At 46.9% G+C, this 22,269-nt stretch overlaps 1 protein-coding gene across 1 annotated transcript in view; it reads right to left on the reverse strand.

Annotated features, from left to right (window-relative positions):
* EPHB1 (EPH receptor B1) overlaps positions 1 to 22,269 on the reverse strand; it is a 462,131-nt gene that overhangs the window by 75,680 nt on the left and 364,182 nt on the right. Inside the window, exons 7-10 of the mRNA XM_055569620.1 lie at positions 21,259 to 21,421; positions 17,619 to 17,727; positions 16,708 to 16,772; positions 3,784 to 3,906 (exon numbers count right to left, since the gene is read on the reverse strand). Coding sequence (XP_055425595.1) covers positions 3,784 to 3,906; positions 16,708 to 16,772; positions 17,619 to 17,727; positions 21,259 to 21,421 — 460 coding nt within the window. The remainder of the gene's footprint in view (positions 1 to 3,783; positions 3,907 to 16,707; positions 16,773 to 17,618; positions 17,728 to 21,258; positions 21,422 to 22,269) is intronic.

The following is a 22,269-nucleotide window of genomic DNA, read 5'->3' on the forward strand; positions in this document are numbered from 1 at the left end:
TTCCCTTTAAGGTGTTTAACCTGATGGCCATCACTTCTGGCCACAACCTCCAAGCCATGTCTCCCTGTCAGCTCCAGCCATCAAGCCCACTGGCCCCTCCATTCACCGTGTCTGGGTACTTTCTGGTTTAGGTTGGTTTACTTGCTGCAAGGCAGCCTTCCTTACCACACTTGATTCCAGCATTGACCACCTCAAACCTCCTCCATGTTTCCCAGCCCCATAACTGGTCTATGTGCCTCTGAATTCTTACAAACCTTTCCCATCACCCTTTCAAGTTCAATCAACACAGGTTCATCAGGTTCTTCTCCCACTTCATTTCTACTGCCTACCCTGCTCCGAGACTACTCACTCACTGTTTTATATAGGATACAATTCATACCCAACATCCTGATTGCTAGATTCCAGACTTAATGCTTAATTAAGTCACCTACCCTCAGGGATCCCCTCTGTAGGAGCCTTCTCTCAGCCTTGTTCTCAGAGTGTGCCACACAGAGCATCAGCCCATCCAGCAGCCCAAAGTTCTTAGAGGCCCCCCAGGTGCCTCTTTCCTGCATTCTTCCTTTGGCCATCAAGCCTCTCCTCATCCTGCCTCCAGGGCTTCGTGTTCTCTGACCCCTGTCTTACCTCTCAGTCCCATCCCCTCCTCCTGCAGAGCAGGACTTTGTGTCAACACATCAGCTGGGATTATGAGGTACTCAATGTGCTTTTCAGCATCCAGCACAGTTTCAGGCACGGAATCAATGTTTAATGAATGAGGATCTTTTTGAATTCTCTATTTAATCCCTCCTGCAACAAACACAGCCCTCCCCTCTGGATCTATATGCAGCAGAAATGGGCCAGTTCCTCTGCAACCTCTTTGAAATTATCTTGCACATTCTGGAAGGCCTGGGGTATGCTAAACTATCAGCTCTCCAGGAAGTGAAGAAACAAAACCTTTGATTTATACCATTTGCCAATTATCATGGTGTAAATACTTCTCCTATGGCTGATGTCAGACTACCAAGATGTCACCAAACACAGGGCTGCAAAATGATGCACACAATTGGCTCCTGCGAAGTAGCACAAACTGGCTCAGCACACCACTGCTGCCAGGCCATGGTCATTTCCCTCCTTAAGTTATTTAATTTTCCTCTTCTGTCTCGTTCTCTCATGCGTTTCCTCCAAACTTACTTTTCCTACTAGTTTTCAACCTTAAAAGCTCAGGCCAAAGGTGACCTTCTTTGCAAAGTCCTCCTGATCTCCCCATTCACTCCCAGAACCAGGAGCTGGACGCTGCTCTCTGTTGGCCCCAAACTTCACATTTGCTTGTGTTGTGGGATGTGTGAAACAGTGAACATGTTACTGGCCTGTTTCTCAACAAGACTGTCAGGGCAGGAGAGTATCTGTTCATCTCTGGGACTCAACATCCACAAGCAAAAAGTATTTAATAAGACCATGTTGAGGGAAGGAGAAAGGAACAGAATGAAGGAAGGGGAAAGGACTTCTGATTCTTCTCATGTTGTATTACCATTTTGGAACCCAGATTTGGTCCCCTGAGCTGAATCTGCCAGGTGGCTAAGAGAAATACTACCAACTACACTACAAATGTTACCTTACAAAATTCTTTTTTAAAAAAACTCAACTCACACAAGCTTTTTAGCATAAAGTGAAGTCAAGCTCAGTGAGGCTAGGAGTGGGAAAAGCAGGAGTGGTGACAGAGAGGAAGAATCAGAGGACAGAGAGAGACTGACTCCAGCCAGGAGTGTCTCCTGATGAAACTGCATCAAGTTCCACATAGTGAATTCACATCCACAGGGATGAGCTGTGCGATTAATGAATTGCAAGCAGATGGCTATCAGGTAGAAGGCAGTCAGCAGCAACTGGACAGAAGACTATCCCAAGCTACTGGGCATCTTCTATACTGCTCCATGTATCCATCCCTCCCCAGGACCAGGTAAGCCATGGCAGGGACTACGTCTTCTCTGAGCAGAATGCACAAACATGACAGCATCAGCAAAGGCTACCCAGAGATAGAAGGTGAAGGTGGGCCATGGATTGTCCCTTTATAGGCATCCAGCAGTTGGTGAGCTCACTCCAAGCTGCACCTCCCCAACAGGGTCATAAAGTGAGAAGGCTCTTTACTCCTCCCCTGACAAAGATGGGAGGGGGGCTGATATGGGCTCTCTGGGATGAAATGCAGTCCAGAATGCATTGCGCTAAGCACTCAACATAAATAACAACATTAAAATCACTAGCTCCATTTTCACATGACATAACAATAATGAACAACACAGAGGAGCAGGTACGAGATCAAAGCTTTCACTTTCAAGTTTACTGGAGAAATCTGAGTCCCTTCAAGTCATCCAGCTTATCTGGGATCCAGCCTTCTAAGGCATGATCCTTAGGTCTGTCGGTATCTAAGGGGGAAGAGAAAATTATCTGCACGGAAGTTAAAGTCGTGGTTCAGTAACATATTTAATGAAAATCAATGGGAAATACGTATAGACTGATGTAGATCAGATTATGGTCAGCTGGCTGGAACACGTGAGAGGTTGGTAGAAAGAGGGTCATGAGTCCTATAGGGAGGGTCCAGCACCCACCACAGGGATCCCATGAGGTTGGAGCTCTTTAAGAGGGAAATCAGAGCAGGAGAATGTGACTTAATGGGGCAAGCTTTCAAATGCAACTTCCAATTTCACAGATGGCTTTTTGACCCCTCAGCGCATTAAGAGAGGCAGTGAATGGGAGGAGGGTGAGTTTCCCCCTAAAGATAATATATGGAGTGGCTGTCTGGAAGACTTTGACTAAACATATTTTATGGAGCTTAAAATATTGGAAGAGGCAACCCCATAGCTCTCCAAATATTGATATGAAAAAAAAAGCACTTCCAGACATAGGAGCTTTGGGAGTACACAGCATACGAGTGAAGAGAGCCCGAACAATGTCTAATCCAATTTAAAGAAGAAGAGAAGACAAATAATGTTGCATAAGGAACCAAAAGTAGGAAAGAGGACACAAAGCAAACATATATTTTAAGAAGATTCAGAAAAGACCACAGAGGGGGCACTAAAGAGATTATTTCCAAAGGAATGATATTTGGGGATATTTTCCTCATTTATATCAATAAGGCTGGATCCATTATCCAACTGACTCAACTATTGATCTATTAAAGGAAGATGAAAATGCTAGACCAGCCTTTAGGTAGAGTGTCCTGATACCATCTCAGACAGTTATTCTCTGCTGGGCTGGGCTTGTATTCCAATGTAGATGAGAACATGCATTTCTTGGGAGGGAAGTCTGTCTTATATTATCATCCATATCATGGATCTTTTGTAGAAAATATGGATATGGGTGAGTTTTCTTCTAGAAATAGTGGTCCTTCTTTAGTTCATCATAGTCTGTCTCCAAATCCATGTATATCAGAAAAGGAAAACTGGAAGTGTGGGAATAAACTTTGCCCCAAAGCCATGGAGATATTGGAATCAGTGCTTGGGATTCTAAGTTCAGCTTCTAAAAAGAGATGTGCATTTCTCAACTTATCACCCTATTTCTCTGTCTTTATTTGCATTTGGTGTTCCATTTCCAGAGCTATTTCTGAATCTTTTAAAGCCAGAGTTGACTTCTCTGCAACACCAAATAAGCTTGGACACCATGAACAAGGTCCCAGAAGATCCTTAGACACACATTGTAGATGGCTTAGATGCACCTTTGGGGGAGAAAGATGATAGACATCACCCAGAATGGTGAAAGAGGATGTCTAGACACCAAGAGGGCAGAAAGGAGGGAAGGGAAGAAGAGCCATACCTGCTCCGATGACCTCTTCGATTTTCACAAAAGAGACATCAATCTCCTTCGCAAATTCCCGGACAGCTTCGTTGGGGTCCTCGTAAGTGAAGGGGTCAATGTAGATCTTCATCCCTGGGGAGCCTTTTTGGAGGAGATAAGCAGGGTTAACATCCCAAAGAGGACACATTAAGCACTGGCTGGTGTCCCCAGCAGTAATGGTCTGGCTGGGTTGGGGGCACCTCTCCTACACGTCCAGCTGCCTCACTTTTCCTTGTTGGACCTCCCTGTCTCCCTTCCCTCTGGGCCATGCTAGCCTGGCTCTCTGTCCTCTACCTCTCCTCCATATTTTCTGTGTTTGAGCTCTTGATGAAATGTGGAGCAGATTACTTATAAGTGACAGATCGGGACCAGTTCCCACAGCAGGAGCTCAGAGAAGGCAAAGAAGCTGATTGATGCCAACCAAATGCATTAGCAGAAAAGTGGTGGTAAAATGGCAGGGCAGATATCAATATTTATCAACTTGACAACTTTCCTGAGTGGAGGCCACCGTTAAGGTTATAACTGACAGCAGTGTCCAGGGCTGGAAGAGGTATGAGGATGGATTAAAAACAAAAAAAGAAATGGCTATTAGAAAAACCTCAAGATAGGAGTGCCAAGCCAGTAACCAGAACAGAAAACGTGAAGAGAAGAGCATAGAAAATACTGAGAGAGAAAATTGTAAAGTCTACACAGAATAAATGAGGTGGAATGAAAGAAGAAATGGTAATTGAACCCCCATGCCTTCAGACACAGTGAAGTATGAAAAGTGAATAAAATGGTGAATGAGAAATACATAAAGGAATATGGACTTTGTCACTGACGTTTACAGTGGCAAGATAAATAGGTGCGCATGGGGACAAAATAGAGAATTGTCATTGCAGAAAAAATACATTCGAAAAGTGGAAGAGAGGGGACAAAAACAGGAAATGGAACCCAAGAAACAAATGGATTCATCACAACGCCATTTTTCACCGTGTTGGACGTGTCATTAGGCAAGCAGGGGAAGGGATTTCCTGGGGGTGGTGAGATGGGAGGTGGGCTTCAAAGGCTGAACAGGACAGTCTGGCATGGCAGCCTTGTGAAGAGCAGTCATTTTCCCTTTCCGCTGCTGTTGTCTGGTTCCTAAAAGAGGCAGGTCATCAGGGCAGGCAGGTGGGGAAAAGCCCTCGTGCCGTGGCTGCGGCTAAGGTAACCTTAGGTTCCCTGAGCTTTGCCCTCTCAGCACACACTCCCCACTGCAGCTCCTTCTCAGCAACTCCCAGCCTTGAAAACACAATTTATATGTGTATAAATATATATACATATATAATGATAATTTATATATTATAAATTATCACATAATGACATTTCCCATCCAAAAAGTTCTGGTGGCTCTACGGTGACCCCAAATGAATGTTGCCCTAGTCACCAGGTCAGGCCAGAGTTTAATCCAGATGGAGAAGGAAGATGCAGCCAAGAACTCAAAGCGGAAATGTTTTTAAAGCCAGGTGCCCCGCCCAGAGGAATTACTTTTTCTGAAATTTGGATTATTCCCAGTCATGAAATAAAAGCACTCCAAGTGTGCTAGATATCAATCTAAAATGCTCTTTGAAAACCTGGGGATGACAATGTTGACCCTGGAATCTACTGATTGAACTTTGAACAAAGAAAATCCTCATCTTTATGATAGAATGTCTTAATCCCTGGGGCAGGGGTGGAGAAGGAATGGAAATTTTACTTTAATAGCAGTGGACAAAGGGAAAAATAGAACTAGAGGCTCATCTCTTTCTCCTTTCTCCAGAACAAGTAAAGAGCAAGAACGAGCAAACCACATGGACGTCTAACAACCCTGACCAGCATGTTCAGGCAGTCTCACTTCAGATTTCTTCAGAAGCAACAACTTAAGATAAGACGTGAAAGCAAGTAGGTGGTGATCCCTACTGGGATTATCTGGGAGGTGATCCCAAGAAGTGCCTGCAGGTCAGCGGGCAGTAAGGTAGGATGGAAAGGCAGCCTAAGAAAAACGTGCCTTCAAGGTGCTTACCGCCATGGGCTGTGGGTAACTGACACAGGCTTAACTCTCCCCCCCAAGGAACCTCTGAGATCACAAGCTTCAGAGTCAGCTAGGGTGGCGTGAGCTGGAGTGGCACCACACGACTCCCGTCAGTCATTGGTTGGGGCCTGCTCTGCCTGCTGTTCAGGTGGGCTGGAAGGGTCCAGGGCCAGAGAGGCGCTTAGGTGAAGAAACACAGATGCTTTAGGCGGAAGTTGGCCCCTGTGTGCTGGAGGGCTGAGCACTGGAGACAAGGCCACAGCAAAAGACCCACTCAAAATGCTAAACTGGTGGCAGGCCAGTGTCGACAACCTGTGACTTCTCCCCAGTTCTGGACTGAGATGAGAGAAGGCTGACAGGCCAGAGGCGGGGATCCCAAGGTAAGGTCAGAACTCTGAAGCCTCTCACTAGCTGGGCATTTTGCAGCAAGACCACATACATCTCTTCTATTATTTTTTTCTTCTGCCGAAGGAGGAGAAACACTTTCCTCCCGGGGCAGCTGTAATATTAAAGACCACATTGCAAGTGACATATCTAGCATGGTGCCGGGTGTACAGGAAGGGCTCACAAGCTGAAACACTCATGATTACTATCAGTAAATTGTTCTAGGAAGTGTATGGGGAGGTAGGAAGCTGGGGTGGTGGGGGTGGGCAGTGTTAAGGTTATATTAGTTACTTTAAAAATACCACCTTGTTATTTTGGATTAAGGGCTTTTAAATGATGTGTGCTAAGCTGTCCTACAGGAACTCTTCCACGAAAACTAATTAAACAATCTAGAATGCGCTGTAATGAATGGTTTGCAAGTAAAGACATATGTAAGGATGAATGAGAGAGGATTCTGAGTTAATGAGCTCCACAGATATTGGCCCTGATCAGTTCTGGGAAGGAACTATTCCCAGAAGGGAGAGTTTCATCTCTTAATGGTGCCAGGATTCATTCAGGCCAATGACGTCCGGGCAAATGTATCTTCATGGGAGAAAGTTCATCTTCTAATCACTGTCCGGTTTATTCATGAGCAGGTGTGCTACCTCACTGGCATGTGGAATTAAGGGGTGTGTGTGTGTGTGTGTGTGTGTGTGTGTGTGTATGCATGTATATGAGTACGTGTATATATGGGGTGTGTGTGTAAGCAAACAAATGTATATCCATGTATGAATGTGTGTATATGCGTGCATGCACACAATGTCTCAACTGCTGCTCTGGGCCAGGCATGGGCTTTGGTCATCACCAAAGTCTTTCACAAGAAACTGAGGAGAGCACGCAGCCTAGGAGAGCTGATATAATGTCAGTTTAGAACATCCTGCACCTATGCAGGGTAGGAATCGGTCTTTGTTTTCCCTGAAACTGAGGGTACGTTATTAGACTGAGGCAGGAAAACTGAAATCAGAAGTCTAAAATCGATTCAAACCCAGTTCTTTTGCAATGACAAGGGTCTGATACAGTCAGCTTAGGAATGGCCCTGGCTGGACTCTTCTGCTGAGGCGGTCTCTATTCCTAAGTCTGGAGAACCATTTGGCTGAACATGTGCTCTAAAGGCTCTCCCTGCATCCATCTTATCCCTGGATGACACATCTCACCAGATCTCTCTCCCGCATCACAACTACCCTTTTTCTAGTCCCAGAAGGAGACGTGGGGAAAAAAATGCCTTCAGCTACGCAGAACAGGTCATTTGTCTTTTGGCTCATTTTGTGTTTCTGCATAAATCCTGCATCAGCCTGTTCCTGCTCCCACTTGCCAGTGAGCAGTTTTTAATTATCAGGGAAATGGTATTTAGTGCAATGAATCACCAGACAGTGAACAAGGAATTCACGTCAGCTGCGGAGTCGGGCACAGCCAAACATTTGGAGACAGGGCTCAGAAAATGTTCTCAGATTGTGAGTGTTGGGGAAATATTATTAACGGCAGTTACAATAATATCAGATGTAATATAGCTCTATAATGTAAGACATTTTATAATGCTCCGTTCAATGCTTCTCATTATTATTAGTGTTAATATTGCAATATTTATAGTATTTTATAGTTTCTGGTTATTTTCATTATTTTTAACATAGGTTATATACCTTTGGCACAAAAATGGTATGCACAGATCTAAACTGATTGATGGTGCCAAGAGAGAGAGGAAATCTCTTCAATTTTATCATTTTCTAGCTTTCTAATTTCTATTGAAGGTATGATTTGCAGATATGTTTGTTCTTTGCTCTCAAAATTCATTTAAGCTATGACTAGGGTCACAGCCTGGATGGCTATAGCTTTAAAGGACCATAGTCCCAAGAGATCTGCAAAATCTTAAACATGAACCAAGGCTTTAAAGATATTAAGTTTGGGAAAAAATGACTCAGCCACTATCCAGAGCCTTCCTACGTGGTACGGAGCAGTCCGTGAAGCATAGGAAACTGCTGGCTATGGCTGGAGACTCTGGATCAGGAGATCAGGATGCTCTCAAAAGGGAAGAGGCTGGGACAAATTTGGGGGATGCTGGCAGATTGTGGGGTGTATCTAAAAAGTCAGCTTGACAAGTTTGCAAGTGCCAGGGTCCCAGGACAGGAGAGCATAGGCTGGGAAAGGGCCAGTTCTAAACAGGCAGTAACATTTGGGTATTAACAGTGGAAGGAGAAGATGGAATGCTGCCATCCAGTCCTCTTGCACATTCAGAAAGTACAAAAATGGTACCATGAACATTTTGTGGGTCCCATGACAGAGGCTTCAAGGGTGCCAGGAAGAGCCCAGTGCCTTCCTGCTGAGGGAAGATTCCTGGAATCTCACAGCAGGGTCCAGAAAGCTAGTGTATTAATTAGGCTGTTTTCAGTCTTTGACACCTTGTGTCCCAGCAGATCTGATGGAGCCATGGGGAAGGTGAAAGGCTGCCCCTCCTTTCCCACTCTGGAGCCAAGGCAGACTTTGCCATACTCGTAATTCACCTAAATTTAGTCCAGATATCTAAGCACAAGAGGGAAGCTGTTTAGGGGTTCCTGGGAGGGACCTCAGCCAGTCCTCTGCCTCGGGATGTTGATCACTCCTCATTCTCTCAGTGGTAACCCGTCACCCAACTGTGCCAGGGACCATAGGAGCCACAGGGAAAACAAAGCTCCTGGAGCTCTCAGTTCACTGAGACATGAACTGGGGAGCAGTGCTGGAGAGTCTAGAGTCAGGAGCCCGCAACTGGAAATGAGCTATAAGCGTAGCAGAAACCAGAAAAGGCAGAAGACTGTGGATGCCAGTCTCAAAGTTAGAGACCAAAAAGGACAGGTCACATGGTCCTTCACTGATGAGGGACAAGCTTGGAGTGTCCCAAGGCATAGCTCAGAGTGATACCTGCCATTGCATGGGTGAGGAGAGTGTGGCCAGCTTGAGTGTGGAAGGAAGTGGGGTCCAAGGTGGAACACTGGATACACTAGTGGGAAGGCCTTGACTACCATCAAAGGCATCCGATTGCTGCCAGTGGACACACAGAGCTGACAAATGTGCCAGCAGCAGGGGAGGGATGTGCTGAGAACAAGACATCGGGGAGTTCATTTGGCTGGCAGCCCTCACCACTCCCATGCATTGTTATGAGGATGGGGCTGGAGGCTGAGAAAAGAGTTCTGAGGTTGTTGCAGTAATTAAGGTGCAAGATAACAGTTTTTAGCCAGAGCCTCATAGTGACAACAGCAGAAAAAGCAAGAGAAATTTCAAAGGAAAAACTGACAGCACTTGGTGAGCAATTAAAGATGAGGAATGAAGGAAGGACCAGAAGAATCTGAATTAATGTCAAGACTTCCAGAATCAAGTGGTACTATTAACTACATGATGCACTTTGGGAAGGAAACTTGATTGTCCAGGAAGTTTGCACACGTGGTTTTAGACTTTGAATGCATGGACGAAACATACGGGTGCCTAGAAGTGAGTCTGAAGACTCAGAATAGAAACAGAGCTGCAAGACTGGATGTGGAGTGGTGGATGTGGGGGACACGTGAGTGACAGCTGAAGCTATTGGTATGAAAGGCTAAGGAATGGGCAGTTTCCTAGACCAAATTTGCCAGGCATTAGAAACACTTCGCTCCACCTGCTTCTTGAGACCAAGGCCAGGAAAATGGGTGGATGTCTTTTTCTATGAATGAATGGAGGTCATGGGTACCCAGCCAAGGTTAGAGGAAGAATCCAAGAAGGGGAGCCCCAGGGTGGGCAACAAGCCTGAGGGAAAAAGCACCGAGTCTGAGGAAGCTCTTCATTCAACCTTCTGTTTGGGGGTTTTACCACATTTCAAGATTTGTTCTTAAAAACACAGTCACAGCCTAATATGTGTCTCTAGGAGAAAAAAAGTGGATCACAGGCTACTTACTTCTTGATAGAGAAAGGTATTTCAGGAAAAACAGTTTAACATCTCTCTACTTCTTGGGTATCAATGACTAAGACAGGAATGTCCTTCCAGACAAGGCCCCCTGCCTCTGGGCCACTGAAGTCCTGTCAGGAAGCTGAGGGCAACAGCCTAGGAGCTGGGGACTCAAAGAGTTAACCAGGTTTCTAGAACTCTGGCTTAGAGCCAACAGCAGCCACACGGGTGAAGCCAGCTCATTAAATTTATTTGGCATTTAATAAGCACCCACTGAACACTCAGCCACCTTTTGCACCTGGGGGCTTTTCCTCCTCTTCCCATAGGCCCTCATTTACTCCTGTTCAGGTACCTCCAGGAGAGGCAGCCAAATGCCCAGTCTGTCTCCCTCCTCCAGGTATACCTGATCTTCACCCTGGTGTACAAGGTGATTCCCAGCACACTGGATGCTGTGTTCTGTACGGTTGGGAAATCCCTCCCACCCAGAGTCAAGCAAGCTGGAGCTATAGGAAATCTTGGAGCTAGATGTGCTTCTGGGATGAATCAAGTCCAGTGTCTTACCTAAAGCAGAACTCCATTCTACAGCATCTTTTACTGAGATCTGTGTCTGTGAGGGCAGAGGGCTCACCCCTCTTTCCACAAAGCAGCCTGTCTCTGCATGGACAGTTCCAGTATGGGGGGCTGTTCTTACACTGAATCAAATCTGGCCTACTTGGATCTCTCACTGATGGTTCCATTTATCCTCACAAAGCACAATAGCGTCACCTTTCCTTTGCCATGATGGTGTCATGCTTGGTGATGACCCCTAGGTCCCTCCCTGGATGTGACAGTTGGACCATAAAGAAGACTGAACATCAAAGAACTGATGCTTTTGAACTGTGGTGCTGGAGAAGACTCTTGAAAGTCCCCTGGACAGTGAGGAGATCAAACCAGTCAATCTTAAAGGAAATTAACCCTGAATATTCATTGGAAGGACTGATGCTGATGCTGAAGCCCCAATACTTTGGCTACTGATGTGGAGAGCCGACTTATTGGAAAAGATCCTGACACTAGGAAAGATTGAGGGCAAGAGAAGGGGCCAACACAGGATGAGATGGTTGGATGGCATCACTGTCTCAATGGACATGAGTTTGAGCAAACTCCAGGAGACAGTAAAGGACAGGGAAGCCTGGTGTGCTACAGTCCATGGGGTCACAAAGAGTCAGACATGACTGAGCAGCAGAAAAAAGAAAAAAAAAAAAAAAAAAAACAGGTCCCTGCCTGCATTTTCCCAGCACCAAATCAGTTGGTGTCTCTGAGGTCATGACTTGGCACCCTCCATGGGCCGGCTGCTTTGTTGACAATATCCTTCTTGACATGGGGTTCCTAGAACCAAGAATGTCCCTTTAGATGTTTCTCACCAGTGCAGAGGACAGCATGTCCATGTATTACCTCCTCTGATCCAAACTTTAATCTTGACCACAGAGTCAGACAGACCTGAGTTTAAAACTTTATGTTGCAAATCACTAACTCCAAGACTCTGGACAGGCTACTGGATTTTTCTGAGGCTGTTTCCTCACATGTGAAATCTACCTCATGGGATGGTTATGAGGATTCAATTAGTTACTGTGCTTAATACAGTCAATGCTCAAGGTGGAGGCTTTGGGCAGTATTTTCCTGCTTTAGTGGCAGTGCTTAGCTTTTTTACTAGTTTTTTATCACCCCTATTAAGCATGTGATCAAGTAAATACATAAACTTTCTCATACAAACAGATAGCAAGTCAGGTCTCCTCCTTTTCTTACTGCTTTATTTTTGTTTTAACCAACACTAGCTTCTAGATTTATCCCTCTAACATTTTGTCTTGCAGATTTCAAATTAGCATTCAGAGCTGTTGGATAGTTCTGAATTTTGATTCTGTCTTCTGTGGTGTTACTTATACCTCCCAACTGTTACCTACCAACTTGATAAGCATCCCTAGGTTTGCACCTGGCTATGATTTTAAAAAACAATCAAACAAACAAGAGATTGAACTGGACAAGGACTAAGATAAAACTGATGACTCCCTCCCTGGCTGACAGACTCATTAACCTACTTTCTTTCTGTATGAAGACCAACTCTGTACCCACTTTACTGTGCTTCTTCCCCTTAGGAGATCATCAAATATTTTGCCAAAATATGCAATGTCTTGCAAAGGCACAGCCCTAGTAAATGAGATGAGAGCCCCATGGTGGTGGTTTAGTCACTAAGTCATGTCCGACTCTTGTGACTCCATGGACTGTAACCTGCCAGGGATTCTCTGTCCATGGTAGTTTCTAGGCAAGAATAGGAGAAGTTGGAGTGAGTTGCCATTTTCTTCTCCAGGGGATCTTCCCGACCCAGGAATCGAACCTGGGTTTCCTGCATTGCAGGCAGATTTTTTACCCACTGAGGTATGAGGGAAGCCTGTATAACTTTTCTTAATAATAACTTTTAAAATAACCCTGTATTTAACCCTTAATAATCCCCAATGATCACTGAACTTAGTTTTAAATGTCCTGAACGCATCTGCTTCCCAGCTTCTTGGGTGTTTGGCAGGGACTGAGCTCACACTTGTGTTCTGAGGTCCCTGTGTTCAGTCCTCTTGTCCTGTGTGGAAATTAACGTGTGCCAATCTCTTATTTTGGATACATATCTCATTTGTTTTCAAAATTTCTCAAAGCTTAATAAAAATAGCTCTGTGATTATAACTGCAGCTGCCTGTAACACGGAGATGATTCTGTTAGGGCTGCTTTCTGAAAACCCTTGACCCCTTCCCAAGCCCTCACCTCCTCTCCCCACCTCTGCTCACTCCATCCATCTTAGAATTCAGTGCAGTGCTAACTATCATCCAGTGTGTAGCTACCCAAGCCTTAGAAGTACCTGGTAGCATTTCCCAAATGTAGCATCAACTGGAACTTTTCTAAAGATAGATTCCCAAGCCCACCTGGATCATCCCATCCAGACAGTTTTTAGTCAGCCAGCATCTTCTGAGGACTGTCCCATGGAAACCATAAGAACTTGCCATCTGTCTGCCTCTTTCTAGACATGGGAAACCCACACTTACCCACTCATCCTTGAACATGAACCACAGGCTCCCGGGCTCTTCAGCTTAGCATCTGGCACCATATCCACGCACTTTCTCTTCCCTACCTGCCTTCCCTCTAGTCACTCTCACCCCAATCAAATCCTCCTTTATAAGTCCATTCTCTGTGCTGCAGGCTCAGAGCCTGCCCTGGAAAGCACTTGGTATTCTCAAATTGACAAGATCTGTTGCATCTCCACAGGCTAGAGAAGGCATTACATTTGCCAATATTTCTATTATGTCTCCTTCAGTCTTTGCATCAGCTTAAAAGGCAGGTCTGGGAGGACAGATGCCAGCAGACTCTGTATGAAGCCCTGTGCCCTGCCTGCAGGGAAGACAGGCAAGGGCCTTCTTGGGTACTGATGAGTGAGGCTGGGGAGCTGCTGCAGGTTTCTTGTCCCTTCCAGGGCAGGAAGTGCTGAGATGTCCAGGTTAGCATCCATGTCCCCCCCAGTGAGGTGCATGCATATAGGTAGCCCAGGAATGGTTGTGTGCACACTTTCAGATCAACTGCATCTGCCTTTCTGCCTCCTGCAGTGGGACCCAGAGGAGGAGCCAACAAACCACCATCTAGGACTCCTGAGATTGGTCCTCATGTTTTGACTTGCTCCTGACCTCCAGGCACCTTGAGCTTCTGCAATATGGAGAGATGACGGGCTCTGCAGCCAGGTTTAGAGAACGTGAGGTCCATCTCTGCCACGCATGAGCTGCAAGACCTGGCAAAGTCATGGAACCTCCCTAGATTAATGCCTGCCACTAGAGTGGTTGCCAGGGTTGGAGGAGTTGAAATGAGCTACCAGAATAAAGTTCCCCATGCATGGCACCTGGTAAGCTTTCCATAACTAATTATTCCTACCCTCCCCCATCTCGGGCCGGTCTGTCCTCCATCAGAGCCTTGAGTTCCTTATTCTGCTTCGTGTGTGCTGTGTCTTCCCCAGCTCCACATCCCTTTGGCTGGTTCTCCAACAGTAATAGCGTTAGTCAGAATGACGGATGTCCATGGGAGAAAATGCACTGATGCAATTCAGTATGTGAGGCTATGAGTTCAGAGAACCAGAGTGCGGGAGAGGAGCCAGGTTTCAGGGACTGGGTAAAAAGAGGAGGGTTATTAATAGAAAGAAAGAGCATTTATAAAAGGAGGACAGATTTAAAAAGAAGACAGACTTCTAAGGCAGCAGAGGGACTGAACTCTGGTGCAGGAAGAACTCTGTGTGCCCAAGTCCTGGGGATGAAGACTGCACAGCTTGTCAACACTGTGTCCTCAGCCATCCTCAGTGGTTTCTGCTACTGAGGACTGGGTGTTGGGTCTTCTGCAGACCCTGAGAACCAGGGAGGCTTGATTCTCTTGGCCTTAGAGGTGAGAATTCCCCAGAAGGAGGCTGTGAGCACTTTGGAAGCCTATCTGCGCATGTGGGTGACACGTGGCAGCCTAGGAAAGCCAGCCCCTCCAGAGAAGAAAGTCAGGTCTGAGGCTGAAGAGGCCAAAAAGGCAGCAAGATGCACCCCAGCTTGAGGCTTGGGAACTCTCTGTACCCTCAATGAAGGGTATAAGGTTTAACTTGCTTGCCTTTAAAAGGAGGGGCTCCCTCCGAGGGTATCCCATTCTCACTATGGGCGTCTTTAGTTTTCAAAATGGCATTCCTCCTTTCGAGCCCAATTTTGTGTCCTCTGCTTTGAGGTGGACATGGCCATCTTTAAATGTTTCTTTCATCCAAAGAGTTCAAAGGATGCCAAATCTGAAATTGACTGCATAGTGGCTCTCAAGGCGGCCAGGCATCAGCCCAGAGCAGGGAGGTGGGGTGATGTCAGAACCCCAGAAGGCAGAGGCAGGAAGGCGGGGTGATGGAGAGAGCCCACCAGGTAATCTTGATGCACCCTGGATGGGGCACCTCCACGTGAGAATCACAGACAAATCAAAGTCTCTGTCCTTAGGAAGCTAAAGACCTGCCTGGAAGGGAAATGCGTCAGTTTATATTAAGTGAAAGTATCTGAAGATTTTGCTTTGAGGTGCAAAATCAGAATGTGAGCAAAGGAGAGAGAACACATTAGGATTTCCCTCTAAAACCAGCGACATCTGGTTAAAATGGAGGCCCAGGTGGCCTGCTGGGGGAGAGAAAGAGGGACAGATGGACCTGGAGTGTTGCAGGAGCTGTGTCTGTAGCCTTAGAAGGGGGCTGCTCTCCCAATCTCCCTCCCCCGACCCCAGTTTGTGTTGCTGAACATGGGTGTGAGCTGGACCACCCTGAGAGAGCCTTGGGGTCTCAGCCGGTGCCCAGTCCACAGCCCCATCCCCATCATGACTTACAACAGCAACCCAGGTGCCAGGGGCTTAGTCCTTTACAGACCCTTGGTAGGTTCTTGGTCTTGGATTGAAAACCCTGGGGAACAAAGCCATATCTACAGAGCAACCTTTGCAGAGCCCCAGCCTTGCCCTCATTCTAATACAAACTCCTCCGTGGCGAAACTGCTATGTGGGCACCCCGGCATCACTCTCTTGCCTGGGGTCACCTCGGGTGAGAACTTTTGCCTTGGACCCCATTTCCACTCCCAGAACCACCCAGAGAAGGGCTGCTTATGGTGTGTGTAGACAGAGCCTGCTTTCCATGCTCACCACCCAGGGAGCAGGGAGAGGGGGCTGGTACAGCCACAGCAGCACTGAGGTGAGATGCGGCTCACGGAGGAGGCTGGAGACAGAGAGGGCAGAGCACACAGCGCGGGGCAGGTTTCTGAGTGTGTCCGTGGAATTTGAAAGGAGTCATTTAGAAACAGCATGTCTGCTATGAGGATTGAAGCATTCTGCTTCCTGGAGGCAGGAAATAACCCGGCTGACCAGTGGGGACCTCTGCAGACCCTGCAGTGCTGCCCTGACACACTTCAAAGAAGAATTCCGACACAGGACTTAACATCACAAGTCGATAAAGGGAAATTTTAGTTATAAAAATATTATATATATAGGTTTTGAAAAAAGAGAGTAGATAATGAGTGAAAAACTTCTAAAGGCATTGCTTAAAAGAAAACACTTCGGAGATATCCCAACACTTTGGCCTCTTGGGCTCTGTTATCTTTTTAATTCCCTCCGTTCAAGTTCTCTGGCTTATCTGTGAATTTGGTTAACACATTCCCCAGCTGCCCCATTGGATAAGATAAGGCAGAAGATGTTAATAGAGAACCCTCCATCTTTTTCCACTGAGTCTGGTTTTAGGATTCATTGACTTGCTAAACCCAATCTCCCTGCATTCCGTGTCCTCTATGGGCTTATCATTGAGGAAGATAATTTACCTGCCAGGCATCCAATAAGTGCCCATGATGGGTGGACACAGATGGGGTGGACAGCCTTGGTCCCTGGGGACCCAGCCTCTGGGCACTGGTGGCTGGGAGGGGGCTCGCAGTGGGGACGGGCCAGTCTGCCTATAAGGAGCCCCCAAGCACTTGCCTCTTGACTCCGGAGCTCAGGTGGTGAGTGGCTCAGGCTTTCTACTCACCTCGGCCCGTGCTGTAATGCTGGAGCTTATCACTGTACACAGCTTCTTTGCTGTAAGCACGTTTCCTGTGGACACAAGGGAGAGGAGCTCTCTCAGCCAGGGTATATCCACACCACTCTGCTCCCAGGACCTCCACCCAGGCCCCCTGTTCTGATGCGGGCTCACCGGGCTTCTCCTGGGGTTGGGAACTGCAGCTGTCAGTTAAGCGGAACTGCTGTCGTGGCCAGCATTCTAGCTTGACCATCTCCGTGGGCAGGGGGCTCTGCTTTCAAGTCAAGGTCTTTCAGAGGTCAGGCAGGGCCAGGGACTCTACAGAGCTTGGTGAGAGGCCCTGGAGGATGCCTGCTAGCACTCTGGCTGCACTGTGGAACTTTTCAGGAGAGGCCAGCTGAATCTAGGCTAACCACCCAAGGCAGCAGCAGCAGTATTAAAAATTCACTAGAACTTCCAGACCCACCCTCCTGCAGGACCCGCTTTTGCAGAGCTCCTCTTCCCCTCCTTAGCTCCCTGCTGCCCACCTGCACCCTGTGCCCAGGCCCCAGCTCTGTAGCCAGAGGATGGATTGAGGCACAGGGCGGATGTTCCAGAGGGTCAAATGCAATTTTGTAACTGTCACTCCAGGAAGATCATCGTGTGTAGAGGGGTTAAATGAGTGGGCAAAAATGAGGTTGGGGGACAAATGCTCAGAGCCTTGCCCAGCCCCTCCAGAGGATTTATCTCCAGCACAGAGAAAATAAATGATCTGGAAAGTTCTAGGCTGCCCGTGGACAGAGAAAGGGTGATGACTGGTGAGCCTGACGGTGTGTCCCTGAATGGTCAGGTCCTGTTCAGTTCACATGACCGGGGAGGGTCCATGAGCCAGCCTTCCTGGGTCTGAGGAGAGCAGGCAGGAGTGGGGCCAGGGGGCCTACCTGCTGCAGACGATGGAGATAGCCACCAGGGACACCACAAACACCACCCCAGCTGCTGCTGAGCCAGCGATCAGGGGCAGCTGCTCCCGCAGCTCGGACTTGTAATCATCTAGCAGAGAGAGAGGTATTAGAAGCTTCCTGTCTGCCCTCTGCATGGGGCTGCTACTCAGCAATGCCACCAAGGACATCAGAGTGATAGATAGATAGAGTTTCTATACTTCAGAGCTGTAAGCCTGACCCAAACCAAGAGTAATCTTTAAGTCACACACACTCACAAAAGTAACCCCAAACAAATAATGTCAACAATAAAAGCAAGATAACAGTGACAGAGGACCTCACAACTAAGAGCTGATGACATTGGCCCTGGAGCAGAGGTAACTCTGTCTCCATGCACTCATGCGGAAGGCCTCTCAAAGGTCTGCCAGCCATGCTAAGGATACATCTAACAGGGGACATGGAAACCACTGCTGAAGTACCTTCTAAGACACAAAGTTGCTGAGATGCAGCCAGTCAACAGATTCACTGAGCAGAGGCTTAAGAGCATCTGCAGCCACCCAGTACCACATCCAGTTCTGCAGAGAATGAAGACACGTCAGGAAACAGCCCAGAACTCTCAAGCTCACACTCAAGAAGAATAGGGTCCCGGCTTCTGCCAGTGTTAGAAACACATGGGGGAGTGGCTGCCTGCGGGTCACAGAGGTGGACAGAGCTCTCTCAAACCCTGGCTTTATCATGGAGAAGCTTAGTGATCTTAGACAAAGCATCTAGTCTTGGACTCTCGGATTCTTTATCTGTTAAATTTTTAAATTAAATCATGTGACACATATTTCAGTGTCTGATGTATCACAGATGCCCCAAATACAAATTCTCTTCTCCTTAATCCATACAAACCACTCGGCCCAGGGGCCTATTGTTATTATTGTGGTTCTTCTCTCACTTGGTGTCAAGGAGCCATCACAGAATTTCAGGACTGAGGCAGATGGGGGTCAAGCTATGTATGTCCTATTACAACTGGGGCTGCCAGATACAGCGAATGAAAATATGGGATGATCAGTTACATATGAATTTCACGTAAACAACAAATAAGGTTTTAATCTAACTATGACCCAAATATTGCATGGGAGATACTTAGACAAACATTATTTGTTATTTACCTGAAATTCACATGTAACTGACCTGTATTTTATCTGCCCCCCACCCCATCATTCTGAGGTTCCCTGCTCTGCAGGTTTCTGCTCTGCAGAATCACTCAAGCCCAACTGTTAGACCCTTTTCCAGGTCCCTCCTCAGATCTACTGAATGGGAACCTCTGAGTGAACGGCAGGGTATCTGTGTGTTTACCAAGGACTCGGTGTGGTTCTTATGCGCCCAGATGTTTGGGAACCATGGTTCAACTTTGTGGCTAGAGGATGAGACTTGCCAAGACAAGGATATTGTTCTAGAAGCCTCCCACTCTCTAGAAATCAATTTTAAAGAGTGAAGGTAGAGTTTCAGTTTCCCTCTGCTGAGAACTTTTTGTAACATGTAACTTTTTTAAAAGTTAACTTGGCAAAAATAAAATAAATAAAAGGAAACACAGGGAGAAGTCCACGTAAATTAAAAAATTCCTAAGCCATGTGACCTTCAGCCCTTCAAATTGATTTCTAGATGTGTCCAGAACCAATATCCTTGGGTTTAGAAGTCTCCTTTTCCCACAGTGTGGAAGGAGCATAAGAATCACCCAGAATGCTTGGCAAACATGTAGATACTTGGCAAACATGTAGATACTTGGCAAACATGTAGATACAGAGTATATACTATATCTACATATACTGTATATACTGATTTATACTGCTGTATAAATCAGTTTTTAAAAAATTAGGCAGCCAAGTCAAAGGTTAGCAGGTTGTAGCTAAGTGCAGCCCAGAACCACAGCAGCTCTGTCCCTTGTGGAGGTCACCAGTCCAAAGCACAGCCACTGACCCTGGGTGGGATCCCACAGGTCCTCCTCGACCCAATGACCCTATCACTGACAACCTTCAGACTCACCTTTGTGCTGCAGAGAGGCCTGAAGCCTCAGTGAACATAATTATTACTGATGTGTGAACCTCAGTCATTAAGACAAATACTCTCCAATTTGGCCACTTACCAGAACTCTCTTACATCCAGCCCCTCTTGGGTTTACAAAACTTAACTGCCAAATGTAAAAGGAATAGCCTTCTTGGGAGAAATTTGTTACTTCTTGATTTGTCTAGCAGAATTGCCAAGAGACCAGTGCTCACAGCTTTTTGAATTTTGGGCTTTTAATCCTGTGTACCTTTTGATGCCAAAGTGCCCATAAATCTAGATGTGAAGTAAGGTACAAAGAGGGGAACAGAGTCCTTAAGGAACTGAAGATGGAGTGTGTTCTTTTCACACCAGCAGCATCATTAATCTGGATAAACTGGCTCACCTTTCTATCCTAACTCACCATCCTCCAAATATGAGTCCAAACTCACCTAAAATAAACTCAGAACTGACTGCAAACTCTAATCCTACAGAGGCCAGACAGCTCACATTGAAGCATCCAGGTACAGACCACTGGGAAGTGATGAGCCCTGCATGGGGCAGCAAGCCTCCGTCTCAAGACAAAGTCCTCATGCTAGGATGCTCACCAGCATTGCCTTCTCTTACAATTTTTCAAAAGAAAACGGATATTAAAATTTTTATATGAAATCATTTGATTTTTAAATCTTTCTGATGACTTTACAGAGAATGTTGGCCTAAAATAAAATGTTTTTCAAGGGCAGAGTGTTTTCTGTATAATTTAAGTAATAAAGGAAAAAATTAAAGCCTTTCTATTTGAGAGGCTGGGAATAGACTGACACTTGGGAGCTACCAGGAAATAGCTCATCAATGAATAAATATAGATACATAGTCAGTAGATAAATGAGTACATACACTATGGAAAGTAGCTAATGAAATAGACACCCATACACAAGTCTGAGGTTACAGGGAAACAGAATTTTATAACAACTAAAAGAGGTGATTTCAGAGGAGTAGCAGAGATTGTGACAACAGGGAACCAATAAAGCCCAAAGGTGGAAGTATTTTCAGGGACAAGATTGTCTAGCCTTGGAGGCTGCTTGGAAAACAGTGGCTGTTCTCTCTGGAGACACCTCAGCTGGACCTACTGGGGGTCACATGTGAAGCTGTTTTAAATATTCTGAGGTGTGTGGAACAGCCACTCCCCAGCGTGTCCCTCTGTTTCCTTCCCAGAGCCCTTAACTCATGCAGTGAAGCTGTGCACTCAGCTCCCAGCCCCGAGAGCAGAGGAGTAAAGTGGGAGTGACGGTGAAACAACTCAGAACCCCAGAAGAGCATGTCCTTTGATTTTGTGTTGGGCTCACTGCTCTGCAGACGCAGGCGTGTGTGTGGGAGCCTCTGCGCGTGCACGGTACAGAGACCTGAGAAGGAAAACCCACTAGATGTCGAAAACCCGGCCAGGCTTCAGACAGATGTTCTGCCTAGTGAATGCAGGTCCTCCTGGGGGCAAACCCTTCTGAGGCAATTCCACTGGAATCCAGTTAGCAGCTGGCATTTCGGCTGTGACCACTGCCTCCTGGGGGCTTCTTCTCCCCCGACTGCCTGCCGTGATCCAGGTCACCCGCCTGCCTCTTACCGTCCGTCAAGGTCTGGAAGCACATCTTGCCACTGAACTTTCCATAGCCGGCCACGGTGCGGGCGCGCACCTGGACCACGTACACCATGCCGGGCCGCAGGCCATCAATCCGCGCGGTGTTGGTCTGGCTCCTGGCCATGGAGGAGTTGAACTCATTGTGTTCCTGCAGGAGAGCAAGGGAAAGGGGTTGACAGCCTGCTCCTGAGCACGGGGCCCCTCGGTTCTGGGTCCTACAGATCTGCTAGAAGTTGTCCCGAGCCCCAGGCCATCCCTTGAAACCCCACAGACTGGGCTGGACCTAAAGAATAATAAACAGACTCTGGACTGTGGGGTGGTGATGGTCTGAAGAGAGGTCTGAGTAAATGGCTGAGCTCTCAGGGCCTGGCAAGGGGACAGTCATTTTCTACTCCTTCCCCTCCAGGGATCAGAGACAGAATGACAAAGCACATAGAGCTTTGCAAACCCCCTCTCATCCCTGACCTCAGCAGAAGCAAATGGCCACATTTGCACCTACCTGCCTCTCTTTGCATTGCTTCTGCTGAGCCCTGGTCTTTCCTCTCCTGGTCACTCCTAACAATGGCTGTTCTAGATCACTCCTTAAAAGACCTCAAGTCCTTGGACAAATGACTTTGTGTTCGCTCTGCTAAAAAGCTTGAGGCCATGCTGGACTACCTCCCACACCTGCTTCTGCTTTCATCTTGGCATGTGTCTGTCTGGGTGCCCACTGTCCAAGTTCCTCTCCATCAGCATCTAGGGAGGGCATGCTCCTTCTCCCTGGAGAACATGGCCTCTGTCCTCACCCCTCCCACTATTTAGGGGGTCAGTCCCACTCTTCTGTGTCATTCTCTTCAGCACCTTCTGCCTGGCCCTCTACAGTCCCTGTCACCTGCACATAGGTATCCTCTGGTGCTCACAGACCTGCTGTGTCTTTCTTCCTTCTGACTCTCCCACCCAGCACGAGTGCCTTACCGTGTCCTTGCTTGTGCTCTCTTTGCTGCTGATCTTGTGTAA

Source organism: Bubalus kerabau, chromosome 2 (genome assembly GCF_029407905.1).
Source record: "Bubalus kerabau isolate K-KA32 ecotype Philippines breed swamp buffalo chromosome 2, PCC_UOA_SB_1v2, whole genome shotgun sequence".
Lineage (NCBI taxonomy): Eukaryota > Metazoa > Chordata > Mammalia > Artiodactyla > Bovidae > Bubalus > Bubalus kerabau.